This window comes from Kogia breviceps, chromosome 2 (assembly GCF_026419965.1).
Source record: "Kogia breviceps isolate mKogBre1 chromosome 2, mKogBre1 haplotype 1, whole genome shotgun sequence".
Lineage (NCBI taxonomy): Eukaryota > Metazoa > Chordata > Mammalia > Artiodactyla > Physeteridae > Kogia > Kogia breviceps.
In genome coordinates this window covers 169,771,751-169,798,177 of record NC_081311.1, presented here as the reverse complement: position 1 = coordinate 169,798,177, position 26,427 = coordinate 169,771,751, and the positions used below count along the sequence as shown (strand labels likewise).

Sequence of the window (26,427 nt, the reverse complement as noted above, 5' to 3'; positions counted from 1 at the left end):
ATCAGTCATAAAAGTTCTCATTTCCTGTTTATCTTTCTCCTACTTAACAAAAATACAGTGATGTACTATGCTTAAGTATAACACACCCTGAGTGCCAAAGGGACAATTCAAAATACCAGTGTGGTATTAAGAAAGAGAATTACTCCACTGACTATCCCAACCTTTTTGCAACTTCAGTGGCTCCCATTCTTTTGCTTTTAACGAAAGTTAAGGTGGACTTCAATGGGGTTATCAGATGACACATCATATAAAACATGAGTTTTAAAGGTAGAACATTCTTTGATTTTTGGCAAATAACTCTGAAGGATTTAAAAGAACTGACAGTGCTGCATGAAAAATAATTCCATTTGCATCTACTTTTTTATGTGAACAAGGTTTTCAGCACCACTGCCTCAGTTGAGGCCCTAATCTCTTGCTTAGAAAGATACCCAACCTGGTCTTTCCAACTCCTATTTTTCTTTCTTTCTGATGCACACTACACTATTATCAAGTATCTGTTTTCAAAAATTAAAATCCAAATACATGGGAACTTAACATTAACCTACTTAAAATCTGCTACAATTGCCCTCTACTATCAGATTTTTTAAAAAGAAAAAAATTCGGGCTTCCCTGGTGGCGCAGTGGTTGAGAGTCCGCCTGCCAATGCAGGGGACACGGGTTCGTGCCCCGGTCCGGGAAGATCCCACATGCCGCAGAGCGGCTGGGCCCGTGAGCCATGGCCGCTGAGCCTGCACTTCCGGAGCCTGCGCTCCGCAATGGGAGAGGCCACAACAGTGAGAGGCCCGCGTACCACAAAAAAAAAAAAAAAAAAAAAAAAAGAAAAAAATTCAAAACACCTCAGCCTGGTATTCAAGGCCTCCCATCATTATTTCCAACTTACTTCCCTTCCTACGCTCTTAGCTCACCCACTCACTCCCTCCCTACAACCCACCCAGGTCCCCGCACAGGACATTACTCACCATGCCCTTCTGACTCAGGATGCCCTCTGGCTGGATGGCCCTTCCTATCTCTCTCCTCTGCCTGAGAAACTCATACTCATCATTCAAAGCACATCATATACCATGTCCTCTGAGAAGCTTTCTGGACTCCCCAGATAGAATTAATGGCACTATTCATTTTCTGACAATCATTAATGGAGCATCCATTCTGATTTTTAGAGATACAAAGATGAATAAGACAAGGGACCGTCACAGACTTGTGAGGACAGAAGTGTTATCTGATAAATTACCATACACTGTTTATGCTTCTACCAAGAAGTTATGTCATTGAGCTAGAAAAACACAAGAACAGATGGCTTGATAGAAGAAAGGGAAATAAAACAGGCACTGACAAATAAGTCAATTTGTCACAAATAATTTAACGCTAGTAAACGTTAGAGCCAAGACTCAATTCCAGGTCTGTCAGAGTAGAAGCTTAAGACAATGTTAAGAATGTGGGCTCAGGAGTCATGCCACCTGGTTCAGATCCCAGCTCTACCACTTATTACTTTACAGAACATACTTAACTTTCCTAAGCTGCTTTTTACTCAGCTGTATAATGGGTATTTAGGCCTGGCCCATCATTACACAGTATCCTTCCAAATATTTACTATTTACTGGATTTCAAAATACCCTCTGCCTTATTAGTCCAGTAAGTTTTCTCAGCGAAAAGCTATTTAAATAACTCTGAACAACTAATTTCAAAACAGTTTTCCTAGTTACACACCAACACTAAGAAGAGTTTAACCTCTCCAAGTATAGTCTTGGTTGCAGCCATAATGAAGCTGAAGGCTCAGAGGACACTCAAGGTCCATTACTTTGAAGGAAGACAGGGAATAAACATAAATGAAAATCAGATGAAAATCATAGGAGAGCTTACAGGTATCTTGGTTTCCTTAACACTTTTAGTCTGTTACTGTGGATATGTTAAACTGGTGGCATAATGCAGCATGTGTTTTGAAAGAATATATACAGTAGATGCCCGTCATTCACACATATAACCTGTGGGAATTCAACCACCATTCTCAGTGAATGGGCATAGGCTCTAGAAAGTGTGAGAAAGCAGATGGAAGTCTGCTCTTCCCTCAAAGCATCTTTATATTAAATGAGGCAATGTACACACGATACAGGGCCGTGTGTATAGTAAACATTCTATATAAATGTTAGCTGCCTTTATTACCATTAATAACTATTATGATATACTGACTCCTGAAACACAAACATCCTCTGTCATATTCTGTAATACAATAAATTATTTTGAACCTCAACTTCCTAGTTTGCAAAATGGGGAAACTAACTGCCTTACATATGTAAATAAGTCTTGCATCATGCCGGGCACATAATAAATAAAAGAAAATATCTTTTCTCTACCCAAGTTAAATAAAGACACTTACATATACAAATTATCTGCACTTGGCTAATAATCAAGGGTTAAGATAAACCTATGCAATGGTTCTCAATCTTGGAATTATCTGAGGAACTTTTAAAAATTCTGATGCCTGGGTCCCATGTCCACAGATTCTGATTTAATAGGTCTGGAAGTGCAGACATATTAAACATTCCATAGGTGACCCTAATATGCAGGCACAGTTAAGAACCAGGTCCTAAGTCTAAGATAGCAAAATAAGACATTAGGCAACAGCCTCAACATTTATGCACACTCAAACAAAAAGCAATCAATCATAAGCTGAACACGGTTATTTTTGTTTTGCCAGAAAGAGTAAGGAGGAGGTTATTTGATTTACATGTTTTAAAAGATTTGAGCTGGGCTTCCCTGGTGGCGCAGTGGTTGAGAATCCGCCTGCCGATGCAGGGAACACGGGTTCGTGCCCCGGTCCGGGAGGATCCCACATGCCGCGGAGCGGCTGGGCCCGTGAGCCATGGCCGCTGAGCCTTTGTGTCCGGAGCCTGTGCTCCGCAACGGGAGAGGCCACAGCAGTGAGAGGCCCGCGTACCGCAAAAAAAAAAAAAAAAAAGATTTGAGCTTAACAGAGATGAACTTTGAAAAATATCTTAGGAAACAACTCAGGCATTTTCTTTTAAACTTTAAAGAGTTATTTGGACTGAAAATAAACTTACTTTCCTCTCTTACAAATCTCTCCAGATTTTAACATGTTCACCGAAGAGGAGATTTTTAACAAGCAAATCTCTTCATCATGCTTTTCTCTTAAGGACTCACTGAGCTAGTTTTTCAGAGCTGAAAACTGTCATCACTTTGTCCAGGACAGTGTTAAAATCAGCTAAGGAATCTGTAAAACATGTCAATGTCCAAGGCCATTGGACATTGGTACCCTACTGTACCTTGGGCTCTTTTTTTTTCTTTTCTTAAAAGCAGCTTTATTAAGAAGTAATTTAGACACAAAACACAATCACTGGGCTTCCCTGGTGGCGCAGTGGTTGCGAGTCCGCCTGCCGATGCAGGGGACATGGGTTCGTGCCCCGGTCCGGGAAGATCCCACGTGCCGTGGAGCGGCTGAGCCCGTGAGCCATGGCCGCTGGGCTTGCGTGTCTGGAGCCTGTGCTCCGCAACGGGAGAGGCCACAACAGTGAGAGGCCCGCGTACAGAAAAAAAAAAAAAAAAAAAAACAAACCACAATCACTTAAGTGTATATTCAGTGAGTTTTCACAAATGTATGCACCTGTATACATGACAAATGAACAACTTCCACCACAATCGTTACAATGGCCATTATCCCAAAGTTTCCTTATGCCCCGATGTAGCCACTATTGGTCCCCCCAAACCACTCATCTTCTAAATTTCATGGAGATGGAATCATAAAGTATGAGTCTTTTGTGTCCAGATTCTTTCATTAGCATAATGCTTGAGATCCATCCATATTGCTGTACGTACCAGTAGTTTATTCCTTTCCATTGCTGAACAGTATTCCATTGAATGGATGGATAGCCCACAATTAGCTTATCCATTCACCAGTTGAAAGACGTATAGGTTGCTTCCAGTCTTGGCTATTATGAATAAAGCAGCTATGAACAATCAAGTTCAAGTCTTCGTGTGAACACACATCTTCATTCCTCATAAATAAACGTCTAAGAAGAGACTGCCAGACCACCTGGTAAGCGTATATCTAACGTCATAAGAAACTGCCAACTGTTTTCCAAAGTGGCTGAAACGTTGCATTCTTACCAGCAATGTACACTGTACCAGCTCCTGTTTCACCACACTTTCTCTGACACTTGGTATTATCAGTGTTTGTAATTGTAGGCATTCCAGAGGGTGTGTAGTGATAAGTAGTTTGGTTCATTGCAGCTTCACTTTGCATTTCCCTGACTAATAATGTTGAGTATCTTTCCATGTTCTTATTTGCAATTCATATATCTTTTCTGATGAAGTGTTTCCAAACTGTTTTTTTCTACAAGTTGTTTGTCGTCTCCTGAGTTATTTTGCAAATATTCTTCCCAGTCTATATGGCTTGCTTTGTCATTTTCTTAACACCATCGTTAAAAAAGAGAAATTTAATAGAATGAAATTCAATTTATCATTTTTTCTTTTAAGCTTCATGTTTTTTTTTTTTTTTTTTTTTTTAACATCTTTATTGGAGTATAATTGTTTTACAATAGTGTGTTAGTTTTCCCTCTACAACAAACTAAATCAGTTATACAAGCTTCATGTTTTTTAATGTGCTCTCTACAAAAAGTTTCTCCTAACCCCAGAACACACAGATTTTCTCCTATATTTTCCTCTAGAAGTTTCACAGTTTTACATTCACATCCAAATACATTTTGAATTAATTTTTGTGTATGGTGAGGTAATAAGGGTAGAAGTTCATGTTTTGCATATGGATATCCAATTGTTAACAGCACTATTTTTGAAAACACTATCCTTTCCCCATTGAATTACCTTGCACTTTCATCAAAACATATGTGTGGATCTTCTTCTGGATTCTGTCTTTTTTTTCCTGGCTTCTAATGTATATTTCTATACTTATACCACACTGTCCTGATTACCGTAGCTTTATACTAGAACTCTGAAATCAGGTAGTTTAAATCCTTCAACATTAGTCTTGTTTTTCAAAATTGTGTTGACTAAACTAGGTCTTCTGCATTTCCATTTAACTTTTAGAATCCCCTTGTCATTTTCTGTAAGAATGACTGCTGGAATTTTTATTGAGATTGTATTCAATTTATAGATCGATTTAGGAAAAACTGTCTCTTAAGAATAATGATCAAAAAACATACTTCATTTATTTCAATTTATTCAAGGCCTTTATTAATTTCTCTTAAGTTTTATAGTTTTCATCATTCAGGTCCTGCATATATTTTATTACATTTATCCCTGGGAATTCCCTGATGGTCCAGTGGTTAGGACTCTGAGCTCTCACTGCTGAGGGCCCAGGTTTGATCCCTGGTTGGGGAACTAAGATCCCACAAGCCATGCACCACGGCCAAAAAAAAAAAATTTATCCCTAAGTTTTCATATTTTTGACGTTATTACAAAAGGTATTATTTTGTAAATTTCAATCTCAAATTGTTTGTTGCTAGTATATAAAAACACAATTAATTTTGCAAATCGACTTTGTAGCCTACCGTCTTGCAATTCGCTTTTTAGTTCTACCAGCTTTTTTGTAGATTCCTTAGGATTTTCTACATACAAGATAATGTCTTCTACAAATAAAGATTATTTGATATTGTTCCACATATCTGTTGCTCTGTTTTTGGTCTTGGTTTTTTTTCTCTGTGCCTCGTTTTGGATAGTTTCTAATGTCATATTGTCAAGGTTGCTGATCTTTTCTTCTAAGTGTCACTTCAGATACTATATTTTTCATCTCCAGAAATTCTATGTGGGTTTCTCTTTCTCTTTTTAAAGAAAATATATTCTGCTTCTCTCTCATGTGCATGTTTTCCTTTGCCTTCTTGGATGTATGTGGCATTTATAATAGCTATACCTGTGTCTGGTAATTCCATCATCTTGGTCACTTCTGGGTCTGTTCCTATTGACTGGCTTTGTTTTTAGGTATGAGTTATATTTTCCTGCATTTTTACATGCCTTGTAATTTTTGATTGGATGCTGGTCACTATGAATCTTACTTTTTGGTGCACTGGATTTTGTTGACTCCTTTGAACAATGCTGGGTTTTGTCCTGGAACTAAGTTAAGTTACTTGCAATCAGTTGGATGTTTTCAAAGTTTGCATATTAACATTTGTTAGGGCAGTTCAGGGCAACCTGTAGTCTAGGGCTAATTTTGCCCCACAACTGAGGGGACACTTTTGAGGCCTCCTCTCAATGCCTTGTGTATTACAAGGTCTTTCTGTTCTTGCTGGTTCAGCAACATGAACTATTCCCACGCCTGTAATTTCCAAGACTTTTTCTGCCTACTCCTTTCTGACTGTTCTTTCTCCAATCTCAGGTAGCTTCTTCACATACATGTACAGAGATTCAAGGAGATCCTTCTGCACATATCCAGAGCTCTGTCCTTTGTCTTTGAGTAGTTACCTGTTCTCCATGGTCTCCCAGAACTCTGTGATCTCTTATCTTCTCTACTCAGTGAGACTTCCAGGCTTATTTGGGTTCCACCTCCTTGTACTGTGGCCTGGAAACTGCCTCTAGATAGCAAAGCTAGGACAATTAAAGGCTCACCGTGTTTGAGTTCCTTCTTTCTGGGACCACAGTCCACCAATGCTTGTTATCTAATGTCTGAAAACCATTATCTTTTATATTTTTTCTTGGATTCATTCCTAATTGTTTTAGGAGGGAGGGTAAATCTGATTACTATTGCTCTATCTTAGCCAGAAGTGGAAGTCCACTATTCGTTAATGTAAGCTCCCCAGGTGATTCTAATGTGCAGTCAGTTTTGAAATGCAGTGCATTAGTAGCTTTAACTTTCTTAACAGAAAATTTCCTTCAAGACAGCACACATTTCTTCTGAGCTGACTAGTCCTGATGGCATTTGTAAGCCTGTGTCCCAAAAGTGTCATACGATGGTTAGCTAATATATTCAGAGAAACTTTTCACCAAAAGAAATGCCGAACACCTACTCTGCAAAGAAACTGAGAAACCATATTCTTTGGAAGAAAGTTTCATATGGAGATACTTAAACTGGAATATCTGATATAAGATGCCATAAAAGAATGCTTTAGGGACTTCCCTGGTAGTCCAGTGGTTAAGAATCCGCCTTCCAGTGCAGGGGACGCAGGTTCGATCCCTGGTTGGAGAACTAAGATCCCACATGCTGCAGGGCAACTAAGCCCACGTGCTCTAGAGCCCAGGCGCCACAACTAGAGAGCCCACATGCCGCAACTACTGAGCCTGCGCGCCACAACCAGAGAGCCCGTGTGCCACAACTACTGAGCCTGCGTGCTCTGGAGCCTGCGTGCCACAACTAAAGAGAAGCCCGTGCGCCACAACAAAGAGCCCATGTGCCTCAGTGAAAGATCCTGCACACCACAATGAATATCCCGCATACCACAACTAAGACTTGATGCAGCCAACGTGAATAAATAAATAAATATTTTTTTTTTAAAAAGAATGCTTTACAGCATGGGAGTAAGAATAACATAATTTGGAAAAAGCATCCTCTTCCTGAGTCATTCCAGAAAAAAACCTATCTTTTTAAAATTTTTGCCTTATAGAAACCATTCATAAAAAGCATGTTCAACAGGAACAACATATAATCGTCAATAAAAATCAGTCACAGGATTTTACCAGTGTGACTTCCAAAATCATGAACCTTGTAAATTAAATTAATTAAAATATACAGGCTAATACAGGCCAAACTTTACTTATAAGTAAAAAATAAATAAGATTCTCTTCAGTACCAGCAAATTTCATTTCTATGTACATAGAGGTTTCTTCCCATTCTTCCAGATATCCCTCTGAAACTTACCCTTTTCCAAGTAAGACCTTGGAGCCCACGGTGGGTCCTCTTCAGCATAAGGGTCACTATACTCAACCACGGCTGCCTCTTCCTCTTCGTAATCTTCTGGAGGAGGAGGTGGTGGTGGGGACTCGTCAAAGACTGGTTCTTCCACAGGTGGTGGTGGAGGTGGTGCATCTGAAACTAAGAATGTATCAAGCTGATAACAAAACTACACATTATGCAAAGTTCAGTGTTTCCTATCCAAGCTTCTATGTTCATGGAGTATAAGACTAGACTTGAAAATAATAATCTTTCAAAAAATAAGTAGGCAAGAGAAGTGTTCCCACCAACTATACTGTTCCAAATCCCCAAGCTTGACTTTCTCCTCCCTTTGGGTTAGTGCTGATGGATGCTGAATAAAGTTTAGCCAAAATGATTACTATTTTTTACTTAAAATGTTCCAATTACTCAGTTAGCACTTTATAATACGTTATTTCATTTAATCTTTACCTTGGGAGGTGGTGTTTTTAATCCTCATTTATGGATGTGGAAACTGGCTTTCCAAGATTAAGTACTCCAACAGTAAGTGGAAGAGCAGGAATTTGAACTCCAATGCCTCTTATCTTAAAAGCTACTCTATTATGTAATGAGATCAATTCAACAACTTCAAAGTCATGTTTCATTATTCATTCAAAAACATCAACTGAAAGCCTACTATGGCCAGCCACTACGCTCAGCACTGGGAATAGAGCAGTGAGCGAAAGTCATGGAGACATGGACAACCAAACTTTCATTAATAATTAAGTGCAGTAAGTGCTTTAAGTCATCATGGAAAACAGAACAGTAGACCACATCTCTTATGTGGGTCAGGAAAGGCTTCCTGGAACCTGAAGGATGAGTAAGAGTTAATGGCCCAGGGTGGGGGTAGATATTTCATGTCAGATGTAAAGGAAAGTAATAAATACAAAGGTAAGAAAGCAGGAGCCCTTCAAAGAGCTGACCAAAGTTCAGTAGAAAGAGGCATGAGGAAGCTGAACAGTACTAAGCAGAAAGGGCCTTGTAACAGTTTGAACTCTATCCAAAGAGCAATGGGAAGCCAGAGAAGAGTTTAAGAAGAATAACAGGATCACAGCTGCATTACTTAGCCCGGTATAACTGGTTCCAAATAATTCCAGACTTCTTCCAAACATCAAACTTAATATAGAGTAAATATCTGCTACCACAGAGTTATCTTCAAAATAATGTACTTGAAAGCTATAAAGATCATTCCAAAAGATAGGTATATATCTTTCCAACGTGAGTGTTTTGAAGAGGACAACATTCATTTGAATGTATAAGTCCTGCTATGTCTGTAAAATCAGCCACGGCTCACCTCATATACAAAGTTTCTTATTTTTATACATTTTGTAGGTGAGAAAATATATATGACTATGGAAAGAAATGAGAAAAGATCATCCTAAAAGGTAAATATTGCACACTATGGTAAATATTGGAGGTGCTCATTGGGGTACCTTCCAATAAACAGAGGTAAAATAGACTATTTTCAGAAATTAGCAAACAGAGATGCAAAGGCACCTGAAAGAGACACTGAGTCCTCAGGCCAATAAGACTGGATTATAACCAGTTAAAATACAAGAAATGTGTCGATACAAAGGGAGCATTTAGTCAGCTATGGAAGCACACAAAAAAGGAGGGACTCAAAAGTGTCTGTGTCAGATGCTTTACTAAGTGCTGGAGAAATAGCCAGTGAAAAAAAACAAGCAAAAATCCCTGCTCTCATAGAGCTTACATTCTAGTATTGGCAATGCCCATTTCCAAAGGAGCAGGAGTCCTAAGCAACAGAATGCAAATATTTCTATCCCACGGTTGAGGCCATCCCTGTTATGAGATGCATGCATTAGGCTACATCAGCCTGATGACATTATCTCCTTCATTAGTGTAATTCCCCTAGTTCAGATTCCACACCTGCTGTACAGCCTTATGATTGTGACATGGTTGCTATGTAGACTGCTCACAAGAAGAGAACTCATCTATCATACAGACTATGTTCACTGCTTTAGCAATTCCTCACTAAATACAGATACAGGCCTTCTGCTTTGTAGACATCAGTCTCCTCAGCTTCCTTAATGCTTCCCTAGGAGAAAACTCGACCTGTCGATACAATTAGTTATCTGATCCTGCATGATTCAACACCAGACCACAGGCCACCTTGAATTCACTGCCAATCTATGAAGCCTCTTGGGAGACAGACAACTTGGTCCCCTGGGACCCACCGTAGCATGGCCATTTTTACACCTGGAATCACAGGATTGGAAGAAGATTCTCAGGCCGGCCACAAAACCCTAAAACTCCAGTGACAGACCATTAATTGTCTGAGCAACCCAGAGAAAAGGGTGGGATATCCAGTGATTAAAGAGCACCTCCTCAATTAGATGTGATCTTTCTTTTTACATGTGCCTTATTTTATATTTATTTGTCTTATCTTCACTACCAGATTTTAAGTTGTTTGAAAGTAGAGAATTTCATCTTAATTATTTTATCATCCACACTAGCTGCTCATACAATGACTGTTCATAATTTTCAAATATCTGAAGTATCATGAATGAATGACTATTCAGCCAATCATATATAAATGACATTTTATGCCTGGAATCTGATCTACAGCATAAAGAAGACATAAACTTACTATTTTCTTGGACTCTGGCCACAAATCCCATTAAAGGTAACTGAGGAGTTACCTGTAGGATGGAGGGAGGAGGAGGAGCAAGAGATACTGCAAAAACAAAAAAGGTGCGGAGGATAAGGGGTAAGGGCAAGTTACATTAAAAGGAAAGGATAACACAATAAAACAAACATATAAGGAGGGAAACCACTATGCATAAACATTTTACAAGCTATCTTAAGGATCCTCTTTTGAGGGATAACTCATTAACACACAAAACAAAGTATTAGGGAAGTTTTAAAAACTTACAACAGGAAGCATTTATCATATACAGATCTATTCTTACATACAATGGCAAATTATCTTTTCATGTCAATAGCATGTCTTCTCAAAAAAAGAATTTCTTCAGATTACCATGAATAACTTGGTTTTCTGAATTTTACCTTGAAGGTTATAAGTTTAAATATTCATCAATACAAGGGAAAAAACCATTACATGCCAACATCCTAATTTTATACTTTTCATTACTTCATTAAACAGGCAAAATTAATTGGTTTTCAGCCATTGATTAAACAAATATTCAATGACTTCCCACTAAGGGGCAAGCACTCTGCTAAGAGACTAATATCGAAACCGTTCTCTTCGAGTCAGGTCTGTGTCTTTACAATTTCTCACGGTCCCAATTCATACCACCTATTCCAGGTACATTTTCTCCCTGAATCTACAGAAAAATGCCAGCCTCAGTCAAATCATTCCTCTCCCTGCAAAGCTGTCTTTCCCTTTTAAACACCTGGTACAGCGCCTAGCACTAGAGAGCCTTCAACAAACGCCTGATGTAGATAAATACATAAATAAGCCAGGTACATGGCAAACAATTTCCCAAGATTAACTCTACAGTTATGGTTTCCTTCGGAATGGGTATACAGTATGGTGTGCATCTTCTTATAAAGAGAGAACATCTTTATTAGCTTCAAATCACAGTGAAGACTAATAAAACTAAAAAGATGAGTAAGAGTCACTGCCCTCAAAAAGATCACATTCTACTTAGGAATGGAAGACAAAATAATAGCCCTAACCCAACAACATCTGTAGCACTTCCCTGCAGGTGGTGGTGGTGATGGTAGTGGAAGAGGCACTGGTGATGGTGTGGCGTCATGGTGGTGATGGAGAGGGCGGTCAGGGTTTGAGTAGGGGTGGGGCTACACAGAAGTAACCTCTGAGCAGGTGCTTGAAGAAAAGGAGTTCGACAAGCAGACAAGGGTCGAGAAAGACAAGCCGAGAACCAAGTGAGGGGCAAAGGCTCTGAGGTATAAAATAGCATGACCAGTTCACAGAACCAGAAATATTTCCATATGGTTGGCATAAGATGCCCCAGAGAGAAAGTACAAAACCTGGAAAGATGAGCAGGTAGATATGCAATAGGGAAGAATCTTACATGCTAGGTGAAAGAGTGCTTAGTGGGAACACCTTGGACTTAAAGTCACCTAGCATCAAATCCCTGATTTGCTATTTCACTGCTATTGGAACAGCAAGTTATTTTTTGAGCCTAATCCATAAATGTGAAATGAAAGAGGTAATGCAACCTACTTTACAGAGTGACTGCAAAGATTTTTTTTTTAAAAAAACAATGTATGCAGAAAGTCTAACCCAGGGCCTGACACACAAAAATCAAAGCAATAGAAGTGGAAAGAAAAGGAGAGAACTTAGTACAGTGTGGACAAAAAGAGTATTTGGTATCTAAGGATTTAGGAAGCATATGAAGGAGAGAAACAGCTCAAGATGGTCTTGGATTTTTATCCTTCCTAACTATGAAGGTAGTGGTGCCATTAACCACATTAACCTTGGTGGGTAGTACAGGGAATGAAATGGGTTGGTGAATAGAAAAGTCAGGGAGAAATAATGAGATGTAGGAAAGTAACTTAAAACATAAATATGGAAGGCAACTGTTAAGTCTGGGTTGAATCTGTGGGAAAAATCAAGAGGTACAGAGGTGGCAGTAATCAGTAAAGGTGACAGTTGTGCCGTGGGTAAGTGCAGGGAGAACATGTACTTATAATGGGCAGACAAGAGTTAAGCAGATAATCCTGAAGAATGTCTCAGATTTAAGGGACAGAGTCACATAACCCTAGAAATTGGTACCTTTCTTTAAAAGATACCTTGTGGTTATGTTTTTCCCTGAAGTCATACTTCTTGGTAGTAAACCCTTAGGTTGTGTGTCTGTGTCCCACTCTCAGAAACTTGGAACAATTGCTGATATGTTCACAACACCCTGTGTTTCCAAACTTGGGGTAAGAAGACACAATGAACAGAGAAGGTAGCAGAGACAAAGCAGATAAAACTGAGAAACAGCAGCAGACAGCAACTGCACTAGAAAAGTGGAATATAAGATGATGAAATGTTCCTCTTCTGTTAGCACCCATCCCAACCTCCCCTGTAATAGAAAAGTAGGAAATTTTCCACTTCATTCATTGTTTCTCATCAAAAAAAAAAAAGACCTTCTAGTACTCAGCTAAAAAAGAATGATTAGGTACTTAACTTAGAACAGGGTTTTTGTAGGTAGGTTGAGTTTATTATTTTTTTTAATGAATATATATATATTTGTCTTTTCTTGTTTTGAAAGTAAAAGTCTGAAACTCTAGTGGTTTTTAAAGAAGTCTATCAACAGCAGCCCATGTAAAAACCAGTCCCAGATCTTCCTTAAACAGAATTACATCATAACAAAACAAGTTACAATTTTTTTCAAAGCCAATCCAACGCATGTTAAAAAATTCAGTTCCAAATGGAGTTTACAAAGATTGCCCCAAATTCTACTTTTTTTTCCCCAGGGCAAACTTTTTACATCATGGTCCAAATTAATTTAGTTACCACAGCATTTTCTTTCTGGTCATCGAGATTTCATAAGAAAACCTGTGAACCAGAAGATCCTACTTTAGACTAGATTTATCTTCCTCAGAGTTGAACTGAAAATGAACTACTTTAGGAGAATTTAAGCAGGACTTCGATGTGAGAAACTGCAATAATCAGTTCTAGTCTGAGGTATCTCATGAACAGGCAAGAGCAGAAAGTAACTATCAATTTGTTACCATACTATTTAGCTAAGATGGTTCCTCATAAGACAAAACCCTTTCCCTATAATCTCTGAAACGTCTCCAAACTTAGATTCAGTAATATTACTCAAATATTACTCAAATATTGTGTAGTTCAAACTATACAATAATGAAGTTAACGTGAGGAGAAAGGCTCAAGAAGAGACTGGAGTTTATAGAGACATCTTAAGTAGAACTATAAGAACTACAGCTTACATTCACTCAGCAACACGGAGGTATACAAACTGTAAAAGGCTCTGCAAGCAAACCAAACTTAGAGGATAAGTCTGTGCTGATGAAATATACAGACTTCCTAAGCATGACCTTCCTGGTTATTTACAAAATCCTGGAGCATCCTCTTTGAAGTTAAAATGTACAAAGAGTTTTGAAGAAAAATTAGGCTATTAAATCTTTTTTTTTTTTTTATTGCTTTATAAATACTCTAAGAAAATTAGACAAAATAACCACTCTAAATACTATTTCTAAAACCATTAAAGGTATCACCTTTAGAGGCCATACATTTGATAGCCCATTCAAGTTTAGTTGCAAATATTTTACATTCCAGTGAGGGAAATAATTTAAGCAATTTATTTTAAGAGTGAAATATTTTCTAAACATGGATAGTAACTTAGAACAAGGAGTATTTAAAAGTGAACCTAACTAATCATACTCAGTAAGGGAAGCTTTTTTGATGGAAAAGAATAGGGTTACCAAATAATTATCACTCCTGTAGTCTCAGAAGGGTTTAAAGAATTGGGCCATTTTTCTTATTCCTTTTCAAGTGAAAAAAAAACATCGCATGACATTATGCTGAGAAAAAGTAGCAAATTAATCCACACAGTTTAAAAACATAACTTGTGTTTAATAATCAATGTAAAGGGTCTATTTGGTTTACTTGATCATCTGAGAATATACTTAAACTTTTTGTTTTTTTCTAGCTTTTTTTTCTCCCTAGAGTAAACATTCACTAACAAAAGCTAAAGACCTAAAAGGAGGACTCGAAAATAGCTTCTTGATTGCTCTCTATTTATACTTTGCTAAAGCCCCACCACATCTGTATTCTTCTGGAGATTTATAGTAATGCTGTAAGTTAACTATCATTTAAAGAATATGCGTTATGGCTTTTCTTTTACAATATCACCAACCCAACATTGTTTTCTCACTGTTTCTTTTTAGTCGTGTTTAATATCGTTCAGGGAAGCCTGACATCTTCCCTGTGTAAAACACCATACTCATTCAGAAATTCCTCTTTCTCATACAACTGTATACACTCACACCTCTTGGAACCAACACTCCTCTTTATGAATTAGATATTTTTAGTCTTTGTTGGAAGAAAATATGAGTAGTAAAATGTAAACTATCTTTTACCAAAGGCTTTAGTACTTAAACACCACATTACTGATTCCTAACTGTTAAGGACTGAATGTTTGTATGCCCCTAAAATTCATATGAAATCCTAACCTCCAATGTGATGGTATTAAGAGGTGAGGCCTTTGGGAAGTGATTAGCTCATGAGGGTGGAGCCCAAATGAATGGAATTAGTGCCCTTATAAAAGGACTCCAAAGACCTAATTAAACTTAAAAGCTTTTGCACAGCAAAGGAAACCATAAACAAAACAAAAAGACAACCTACTAAGTGGGAGAAAATATTTGCAAATGATATGACCAATAAGGAATTAATATCCAACATATATAAACAGCTCATACAACTCAACATCAAAAAAACAACCCAATTAAAAAATGGACAAAAGAACTGAAAGGACATTTTTCAAAAGAGGAAATGCAGATGGCCAACAAACACATGAAAAGATGCTCAACATTGCTAATCATCAGGGAAATAAAAATCAAAACCACAATGAGATATCACCTCACACCTGTCAGAATGGTTATCATCAAAAAGAACACAAGTAACAAATGCTGGTGAGGATGTGGAGAAAAGGGAACACTTGTACACTGTTGGTGGGAATGTAAATTGGTGCAGCCACTGGAAAACAGTATTGAGGTTTCTCAAAAAACTAAAAACAGAACCACCATATGACCCAGCAATTCCACTCATGGGTATATATCTGAAAAACACCCCAATAATTTGAAAAGATACATGCACCCCAATGTTCACAGAAGCATTATTTACAATTGCCAAGATATGGAAACAACCTAAGTGTCCATCAACAGATGAATGGATTAAGAGGATGTACACACACACAATGTAATACTACTCAGTCATAAAAAAGAATGAAATTTTGCCATTTGCAGCAACATGGATAGACTTGGAGGGCATGACGCTACATGAAAAAAGTCACACAGAGAAAGACAAATACCTGTATGATATCACTTATATGTGGAACCTAAAAAATACAACTAGTGTATATAACAAAAAAGAAGCAGGCTCACAGTATACGTATAGAGAACAAACTAGTGGTTACCAGTGAAGGGGGGCGATATGGGACGGGGGGGAGTAGGAGGTATATAAACTATTGGGTGAAAGACAGGCTCAAGGATGCACAATATTATGCAACATGGGGAATAGAGCCAATATTTTGTAATAACTGTAAAATGGAAAGTAACTTTAAAAATTATATTTAAATTTTTTTTAAAAGGCATTGCCAAATAAAGAAAACAAACCATGGAGAGTTTTCTCTCTCTCTTTTTCCACCATGTGAGGATACAACAAGATAGCAGTCTACAACCTCAAGAGGGTTCTCACCAGAACTCAACCATGCTGGCATGCTGATCTCTGACGTTCAGCCTCCAGAACTGTGAGAAATAAATCTCTACTGTTTATAAGATACCCAGTCTATGGTACTTTGTTATAGCAGCCCAAACTAAGACACTTACCAAACTAGGTTAATGTATGTAAATGTACATGTACAAATACATATGTATATTCTTCTTTACCACCAAGGTGCTTCGTATTTATATTGAAAGTAAAAACTGTTAAAACTTGTGATTAGCCCTATTTGTTTCAACGACACTCCTTGCTGATGACAAGATGAATGATAAACTAGTATTCCTATTTCTTTGGCTGGATTAGATTAAGAAACAATGAGGGCTTCCCTTGTGGCGCAGTGGCTAAGAATCCGCCTGCCAATGCAGGGGACACAGGTTCAAGCCCTGATCTGGGAAGATCCCACATGCTGTAGAGCAACTAAGCCTGTGCGCCATAACTAGTGAGCCTGTGCTCTAGAGCCCGTGAGCCACAACTACTGAGCCTGCATGCCACAACTACTGAAGCCTGCGCGCCTAGAGCCTGTGCTCTGCAACAAGAGAAGCCACCGCAATGAGAAGCCCGCGCACCACAACGAAGAGTAGCCCCCGCTCACTGCAACGAGAGAAAGCCCACGCATAGCAACGAAGACCCAACACAACCAAATAAATAAATAAATAAAATAAATATTTTTTTAAAAAAAAGAAACAATGAGAACCAAATAGGATTCATCTTATGTTCTGAATGAAGTGTTCCTTTCATTAACTTGCTTCTGAAATAATCTCATTAGAAAACAATTATTGCTCCTAGGACTTGGAACTACGCACCGGGTGCTCCATATTTTAATTCCTATGTTATAACGCCATTTCAAACTCAAACCAAATATAGTAGCAGTGCTGTTAGATTTACATCTCACAGAAAACCTCACTGAATTTACAGTCACATGAATCCCAGCCTGTCAGCTCACTTCCTCAAAAGCACAAATCCATGTCAAGTGTCCAGCTGCAAAAAATATGCTCATAAAACACAAACCTGGGATCACTGTTAAACCAGGGAACTAGCTACTTGAGAAAGCACAACAAATTTTCTCATTTTAAATATGAAAAAACAAGGACCATTGTAAGACCAGTGGGAATAATACAAGAGACTTACATAATAATCTAATGCAAATAAAATGAAAGTGCATCTAACAGCCTTCGAATACTGGCTTACAAAGCATTAAGTGTTGCAAGAAGAACTTTTCAAAGAACATAATTTAGTTAAAATTATTTTTAGTTTAGAAAAAAGCACTCAGATTATTCAACTAAGTTGTAGCCACCCTCTTAAACAGTTACCAAATCCCCGGAGAAGAAAGGCAGAACTTAATTGGGAGAAGTACATGAAAACAAGCTAACTAAATTGCCTCACACATTATGCTGAAGGCTCAAAAATCTCAATTCACTTTATACTTCCCATGAGTGTGAAAAATATTTTCATTAACATCATTCCTTAGAGTAGGTTATTTTTCTACTTTAACATATACTTTCAAGTATGTTAAAATCAGATTTACAAAGAAGTATTAGAATATGTACTTAAAACACATTTAAATAAATAGCCTTCAAACAAATTCCACCAAGAGGTGGAATTTTAAATCAGGGTTCTCATAAGACCAGTATTTTGGTATGTACATGTATACAGCATGAAATATCCTTCTATATACTTTCTGAATATCATGTACACTTGGTCCCAAGCTGTAACAGTAAAGCATCTCTCAGCTCCATTACGGAATTGGCCCATTTTGGACTGACACCATTCTTTCAAAACTCTATTTAAGGGTAAGGAAGGGCATAAGGGCCATAAGAAATAATTGTCTAGACTTCCAGGAGTCAGGGAGAGAGCTTATCTTCAGCAGAGCTATGAAACAGGCCATATCTAACAAATTAAAATTTTAAAATAAAATATTCATTTAAATACAAAATAGCACCTGTACAAATATGGGTTTGGAACACATGATTTAAAAGTAGAACGTGAGAAAAGACAGGCGTATTTGTCAAAATGGAGCTTAAAATGAGTTAAAAAGAATGGCACACCCAAAATCATTAAGTGTGGTCAAAGATAGCAGTGAGATAGATAGATAGATAGATAGATGTATAACTGAATCACTTTGCTGTACACCTGAAACCAACACAACATTGTAAATCAACTATACTTCAGTAAAACAAAATGTAAAAACAAATAAGAGAAGAATAACCCCCCAAAATTTTAAGGTTATAGATTTTAATTTGGTCATAGTTAACTACTAGGAAAAGAAAAACTACTCCTTTTTAAGACTCATAATGTGATCGCTGGGTAAAAAAATGCACATGTATATTTCACAAAATAAATTATCTAATGTAAATTTTTTTTAAAGTCTATTTCAACTCAGGCAGATGGTAATCACACTACAGCGTGCACTGGTTAGACTACATAGTCATTTATGGCATTTAATTTACAAGAGGGACCCAAAACAATGAGGGGATCTGAATAAAATAACAAGAGATTCATTTCACATTCAACAAGTAGTTACTGAGCACTATTCCCAGGATATAACAGATAAAAAACTGACAAGGTCTCAGGTTCCCATGCAGTTTACATTACAAGGTGGGCATCCTCCACCCCACCCTCCTACCCTTGGGAGGGTAAGAGAAAGATTTTTTTTTTAATATGAAGGTAGGTAGGATAGGATAGTACAATAGAAATAACATGGAACTTTGAGTCAGATGACCTAAATTCAAATCCTAACTTGATTATCACCTCAGTCTGTTTCCCCACCTGTAAAATACAGATGAAAAGGATCACATGATTATAAGAATCAAATGATATAAAAAATATAAAAGCATTCTTTAAGCTCTGTTTATGTAAGAGGAAGATCAAATTTCTTCTGCAAGATTTCAAAGGATATAACAAGGTTTCACCAAAAGGTAGATAGATTTCGGCTCCATACAATTCAGGGCTCATCCAAGATGGAATGGGCTGTCCCCTAATATTACAGGTGTCACACACGGGCTTACCGGCCTCTTGGCAAAAATCCAGAAAAACACAGTAAGTTCACATAACATGTCCACAGTAGTCACAGAGTATAATATTTGCTCTTACCCTCTCTGGGGAAGAAGCAAAACAAATGATGATGCTTAGTATTAAATATATGCCAGATTAGCTCTTCTGTATGCATGATGCAACTGAAAGGTGATTGTTATATCTGGATCAATCTGTCCAAGTCCCAGTTTTTTCATCATAGATTTGGTAGGAGAATTGAAAAAGATAGTGTAACTGCCCACCATAAAACAGCTTCAAAAATGTCATTTCCCTTTTCCTTTGCCACTTATAAACTCTGTTCATGTATGCTCAACTTTCATTATTTGCTATTCATAGAGCAAGGGTATCTGATTAAATAAGAAGGAGAAATACTGTTCAGCACAATATTATTTTAAAAAACAAATAATCACTAACACATTAAAACATATTCCATTCAAAAAAATTAAGTTCAGGGCTTCCCTGGTGGCGCAGTGGCTGAGAGTCTACCTACCAATGCAGGGGACAGGAGTTCGAGCCCTGGTCTAGGAGGATCCCACATGCCACGGAGCAACTAGGCCCGTGAGCCACAACTACTGAGCCTGTGCGTCTGGAGCCTGCGCTCCGCAACAAGAGAGGCCGCGACAGTGAGAGGCCCGCGCACCGTGATGAAGAGTGGCCCCCGCTTGCCGCAACTAGAGAAAGCCCTTGCACAGAAACAAAGACCCAACACAGCCAAAAATAAATAAATAAATAAATTTAAAGCTATTAAAAAAAAATTAAGTTCTGCAACTTTATATGGAAACCATGTTGAGTTTTAAAAAAAGAATAGGAAGATACAGTATTAGCAACCTTGTATTCATTCTTCCACTAATTCAACAAATAGTACTAACCACCTACCATGTACTAGTCATTTGCAATTAACGGTTTTTTTCTGTGTAATTAAAGATTTTTAATTAGATATATTCCATAGACTGCAAAAGAAAATCTAACCTGGGTTCTGGCTATAAAAAGGTCCTCCGTTCATCTGATTCTGAAGGCTTGTTTGTGAAGTTATGGAAGGAGGGCGCCTATAGGGCAAAGAGCCCCCTATTGTTGGGGGAGTATGGCGAGTGGCAGGTCTATTCATGCTGTAGAACTGAACAGGATGACCTGGAAAAGGGACAGAACATAAATTTGTCACTAAAAGAAAATTATCTCAGACAATGAAATACTTTAGGTACAATGCCTGAATCTTAATAAGATTATTAAAAATAACAATATTTAGCTAATTTAATTGCCATCTGACAAATATTAATGCAAGGTGACAGTTATTGCTCAGTTGACAGTATATCCAAGTGCAAAATCAGGAAAGTAGGTAAATAAAATTATGATTAGGTTTGGAAAAGCTATATCTAAATAAATTACTAATTAATATTATGATTTTATTAACATAGTAATTTGATAGGGTTTCAAAATCATCACAATTAAAATTTATGGGGGGCTTCCCTGGTGGCGCAGTGGTTAAGAATCCTACTGCCAATGCAGGGGACAGGGGTTCAAGCCCTGGTCCGGGAAGATCCCACATACATGCCGTGGAGCAACTAAGCCCATGCTCCACAACTACTGAGCCTGTGCTCTAGAGCCCAGGAGCCACAACTACTGAGCCCACGTGCCACAACTACTGAAGCCCGCGTGCCTAGAGCCCATGGTTCTACAATGAGAAGCCACGACAATGAGAAGCCCATGCACTACAACATAGAGCAGCCCCCGCTTGCTGCAACTAGAGAAAGCCTGCGCACAGCAACAAAGACTGAACACAGTCAAAAATAAAAACAAATAAACAAATTCAAAAAAATAATAAAATAAAATAAAATTTATGGCTCACTTCCTCCCAAAAACCACCAGCAATTAAACACTGAAAACTAAACTCAACAAGATAAGAATAACGTTTAGAAAAGCAAAAGAAAAAATGTTTGACACACAGTCTTATTCCAAAATAATAATAGTAATAAATTTAAGGTAGCAAACCAATTTGTTCAAAGGAAATCATAAAATATTTCAGCAAAAGGTCAAGTGACATAATTCCAGATCACATTTTTCAATCAAAAATATCCTTCTCTAAAGTTAGATTATTTTGTCTTAAAATTAGAGTTTAACAAATTTACAATTATGAAAAAAAGCTAAGATACAAAAAGTGTATCAAAAATCTCTAATTTTTAGGGCTTCCCTGGTGGTGCAGTGGTTGAGAATCTGCCTGCCGATGCAGGGGACATGGGTTCGTGTCCCGGTCCGGGAAGATCCCACATGCCGCGGAGCGGCTGGGCCCGTGAGCCATGGTCGCTGAGCCTGTGTGTCCGGAGCCTATGCTCCACAACGGGAGAGGCCACAACAGTGAGAGGCCTGTGTACCACTAAAAAAAAAAAAAAAAAAAAAAAAATCTCTAATTTTTAGTATCATCCTGAACGTGTTCATATTTATCAGCAATTTCATACATTTTGCTCTCTGAGAGCACTTCAGCTAATGCCAACAGAAGACACTCTTTCCTAATCCATCCAATTGCCTAGTTCAATCCAGTTCCTAAATTTTATCTTGACTCCACTTCTACTTAAAATCATTAGCTAAGGGCCTACTGTACAGACAGACCAAGTACTAGAGCACCCATGAGAGAGCGGGCAAGAAAAGAGAAGAAGGGGGAGGAATGGGGGAATGGGAAGAGTGAGGGAGAAAAGAGGAGGGAAGAGAAAGGTGAGGGGAAGAAAAGGAGGAGGGGAGGGGAAAGGAGAGGAGAAAGGACAAGGGAAGAAGGGAAGGGAAGAGGTGAAAAGAGAAAAACAACAATTTTTCTTCTTTTCCATGATTGTAAAATGGTTTTACATGACTAAAACTGATCTTCAGGAACTGTTAAATTTATCAAACTTGGATTCATATGGATAGTCATATAAAGAATATTATAAAAGCACTCAAGAGCTGCTATAGGATTTACTCTTCGTACATATGACAGTATCAAAACCTAAAACTCAATTCTGTTGTATAAAAATCTTGAGTAGTCAAGCTCAAACATAATCCACTGTCAAGTTTATATAGCCATGAAAAAAATATAAAAGCATGTAAACTAAAGCTATTTTTTAGAAGGTGTATTTTGTCATTTGAATCACACATTACTGGCATTTTAGGCATTAATCTGTAACACCTAATACAAACCTAGAATCATCAAGTTAAAAACTCTGATATTTAACACCATTATGAATTTTATATAGTTAATCCAGTCTAAAACCTCCCATGTTATAAGCCATCAGTGATCCAAAGACACTACATAATAAAGACTCTATTCAAACCATTAATGAGGCATTTATTTTGCTTTGAGCTGAAAAACAAAACTATAGTTTAATTACCATAGACCTAACTATAAAAACCTGAAACTAAAAACTTCTAGAAGAAAACAAGACAAAAATCTTTTGTGACCTTGTGTAAAATAAAGAGTTTGTAAACACAAAACCAAAAGTACAATCCCCAAAAGAAAAAAAAAAAAAAGAGCAATGAACGAGACCACCAAAATAAAGAACTTCTGGGGCTTCCCTGGTGGTGCAGTGATTGAGAGTACGCCTGCCAATGCAGGGGACATGGATTTGTGCCCTGGTCCGGGAGGATCCCACATGCCGCGGAGCGGCTGGGCCCGTGAGCCATGGCCGCTGAGCCTGCGCGTCCGAAGCCGGTGCTCCACAACGGGAGAGGCCACGACAGTGAGAGGCCTGCGTACCGCAAAATAAATAAATAAATAAATAAATAAATAAAATAAAAATAAAGAACTTCTGCTCTTTTAAAGATACCATTAAGAGAATGAAAAGGTAAGTCACAAAATGGAAGAAAATATTTGCAAATCACACAATTAATAAAAGGCATATTCAGAATATAAAAAGACTCAATAAGAAAACAAACAACCCAATTAAAAAGGTGTGTGAGGGCTTCCCTGGTGGCGCAGTGGTTGAGAGTCTGCCTGCCGATGCGGGGGACACGAGTTCATGCCCCGGTCCGGGAGGATCCCACATGCAGCGGAGCGGCTGGGCCCATGACCCATGCTGAGCCTGCGTGTCCGGAGCCTGTGCTCCGCAACGGGAGAGGCCACAGCAGTGAGAGGCCCACATACCGCAAAAAAAAAAAAAAAGTGTGTGAGGGGAAGCAAAAACATTTGAACAGACATTTCACCAAAGAAGACGGCAAATGAGTACATGAAAAAGATGTTCTACATCATTATTCATTGGGGAAATGTCAATCAAAACCACATGAGAAACTATTATACTATATATATATATATATATATATATATATATATATGTGTGCATGTATATATATTATACATATATAATGACAATACCACGTGCTAACAAGTACGCAGAGCAACTGGAAGTCTCACACTGCTGGTGGGCATGCAAAATTGTACAACCACTTTGGAAAACAATTATGTAATTTCTTATAAGGTTAAGCATTCACTTACCAGACAACCCCGCAATCCTACTCCCTAGGTATTTACCCAAATGAAATGAAAGCCTATGCTCACACAAAAGTGTGTGTGAATGTATTTGGCAGTTTTTTCATAATCACGCAAAATTGGAAATAAATCCAAATGTCCCTCAATTGGGAAAGGGATAAACAAACTGTGGTAAATCCATTCAACAGAACACTACTCAGTGATAAAAAGGAACAAAATAACAAAACATGTAATAATGCATAAATCTCAAATGCACTGTGCCAAAAAGCCAGACCCAAAAGGTTACATTACATATGCTTCCATTTATGATATTTTTACAAAGGCAAACTTTAGAGAAAAAACAAAACAAAACAGATCAAGAGGTTGCCAGAGGCTAAGAGTGAAATGAGTGAAATGGAAGGACTGCCTACAAAGGGGGCATAGAGGAAATCTGGGGATGATAGGACTGTTCTATACCTTGACTGTAGCTGTGGTTATATCACTGTATACATTTGTCAAAACTCACATTAGTCCATACTAGAAAGGGTGAATTTTACTGTATATAAATTATACCTTAATAAAAAGAAAAGAAAAAAAAGTATTTGGTGGGTGATTCAAAGACACTACATAAAAGAGATTGTATTGATATAAGTTGTTAATAAGGCATTTACTTTGCTTTTTGTTTAAAAAACTGTAATTATTCACTCATACAACAAATGTTGATTCAGTGCAGACTAGGAACCAGCACCTGTTATTAAATTATAATTTAATTACTAAAATGTTGACTCTAGGTGAGGGTGATTTTTCCTTTCTGGGCCTACAACTGATTTCAAGATGTATTCCTTACTCTACTGATGCAGGAGCATAACAAGATTTCTACATTTAACTAGCTAAAGTGGCCTAACAGAGTGGTATGTAGATCAAAGGACAGCTCATGTTTACATACACCCACTGCAGAAAGCTTTTCTTAAAAAGTGCTGTTACAGAAGCTATGCCATAAAACACCATTCAAAATGAATGGATTAACATGGATTTTTAAAATCTTTTAAAACACTTAAACACCTAGATACAGCAGCAGCACTGCACATATATTCTATGAAGTACTTTATTAACCAGCTAAGGTGATGTGTCCAAACACATACATTTTTATAGTAGATAAGAACTTGTTTACTAAACCAGCATCACTATTAACTTTGAAAATATACTTTGTAGCAATTGAGCCTTTTTCTCCTTATTCATGAAAACAAACTTTAGGTTGCAATTTTAGAACAGTAAAACACCAGTCAATCTTAAATTACAAATAAACTTGAAATCCTTAAAAAGCCCACTGACTATGTGTTTCCAGTGCTGCTATAACAAGCAACAAATCCTGTTATAATAGACTTGTACTTTCAAACTGTTATATCAAATATTTCCTATAAAATATACCTTAAAATTATTGTCATAGACTTTTCATTAATGACATAACCTGTAACAAAGAATACTTCTAATAACAACTTCTCAAAACTGTATAGAAGGGACTTCTGGAGGTCCAGCGGTTAAGACTCTGTGCTCCCAATGCAGGAGGCATGGGTTCAATCCTTGATCAGGGAACTAAGATCCCACATGCCCAACAGCACAGTCAAAAAACAAAAACAAAAACAAAAACAAAAAACACCAAAATGTAGAGAAGACAGCTCCATACTAAATTTGCAAATCTCTAGTAAATAAAATTCAAGCAATAAAAAATGTGTATTTGTGCTATTCTACTAGAAAAATGAGAAACCTTACCCTGATTCCCTCAGGAAATTCTATTCTTCGGTCACATGCCATTTTCGAGTTAGTACATTATTCTTCAGATTTTTTTTTTTTTTACACAAACCACAAACAAACAAAAATCCTAAAGCCTGAGTTCCAAGTAAGAGAAGAGCCAGACAGTGGGATCTGCCTGCCAAAGAAGAAACCAATACTCACCTGTAGGGGGAGTGGAAGAAACAACAGGGGGAGTTGGAGAAGTGAAGCCATCAGCAAGGGTCTGGGCACCCGCAGCGGCAGTGTCTGGGGCAGAGGCAGGAGGGACAGTAGCAGGAAGAGGGGCAGGGGCAGAAGTGGTGGGAAGGGGAGGAGCACCAGCAGAGCCAGCAGGGGCTGGGGGAAGAGGAGTGAGAGGCAGCGTTAATGAGGTGGTTCCGCTAGGCAGGATTCGAAATGGCGTTAGAGAGCTTAATGTTAGACACGCGGTGCTTATCAGCAGCCAAAGGACAGAAGAGAGTGTTAAAAAAAAAAGGATGAAGCTTATTCTGTTACAGGGTTATTAAGGTTTGCAGCAAATAATTCAAGATGCTAAGGGTGATGTACAGGTTTTTAAATTCATTAAAAGCATTCCTTTCTGCCTGATAGCCACTACTCTAGAAGAAAAGTGCTCCCTTTATATTGTCATTTTTAACATTCTGTAAATATTGATAGTATACAAAACGAAACACAACACACTAGAAAATGACAGTATTCCATTTTGAAGTATACAAATCAGAAAATAAAAATATTTCAGATATAAATATCTTATCAGGTAAAAAAGAATTTAGAAAAATACCTCTTTTTCATGATTTTTTTAAAAAGTATCTATTTGTTATTATAAGTAAGTTAAATATGTAATATTCTATCCTTATGTCTTTTCTGTCATGTTTTTAAAACTAAATTTTAACTTTGTGTCCTCAGATTAAACAAGTACAT

General features: G+C 37.7%; 1 protein-coding gene across 50 annotated transcripts in view; it reads right to left on the bottom strand.

Moving 5' to 3' along the window:
* The window catches only part of ABI2 (abl interactor 2), a 105,291-nt gene that overhangs the window by 6,127 nt on the left and 72,737 nt on the right, over positions 1-26,427 (bottom strand). For 16 of the 50 annotated variants that reach the window (XM_067026632.1, XM_059053394.2, XM_059053395.2 and 13 more), the window contains 4 exons: positions 25,672-25,845; positions 20,265-20,423; positions 10,476-10,562; positions 7,817-7,990 (listed from right to left, as the gene is read on the bottom strand). In XM_067026632.1, coding sequence (XP_066882733.1) covers positions 7,817-7,990; positions 10,476-10,562; positions 20,265-20,423; positions 25,672-25,845 — 594 coding nt within the window. The remainder of the gene's footprint in view (positions 1-7,816; positions 7,991-10,475; positions 10,563-20,264; positions 20,424-25,671; positions 25,846-26,427) is intronic. The other 34 variants (XM_067026614.1, XM_059053417.2, XM_059053418.2 and 31 more) reach the window with 3 other exon arrangements.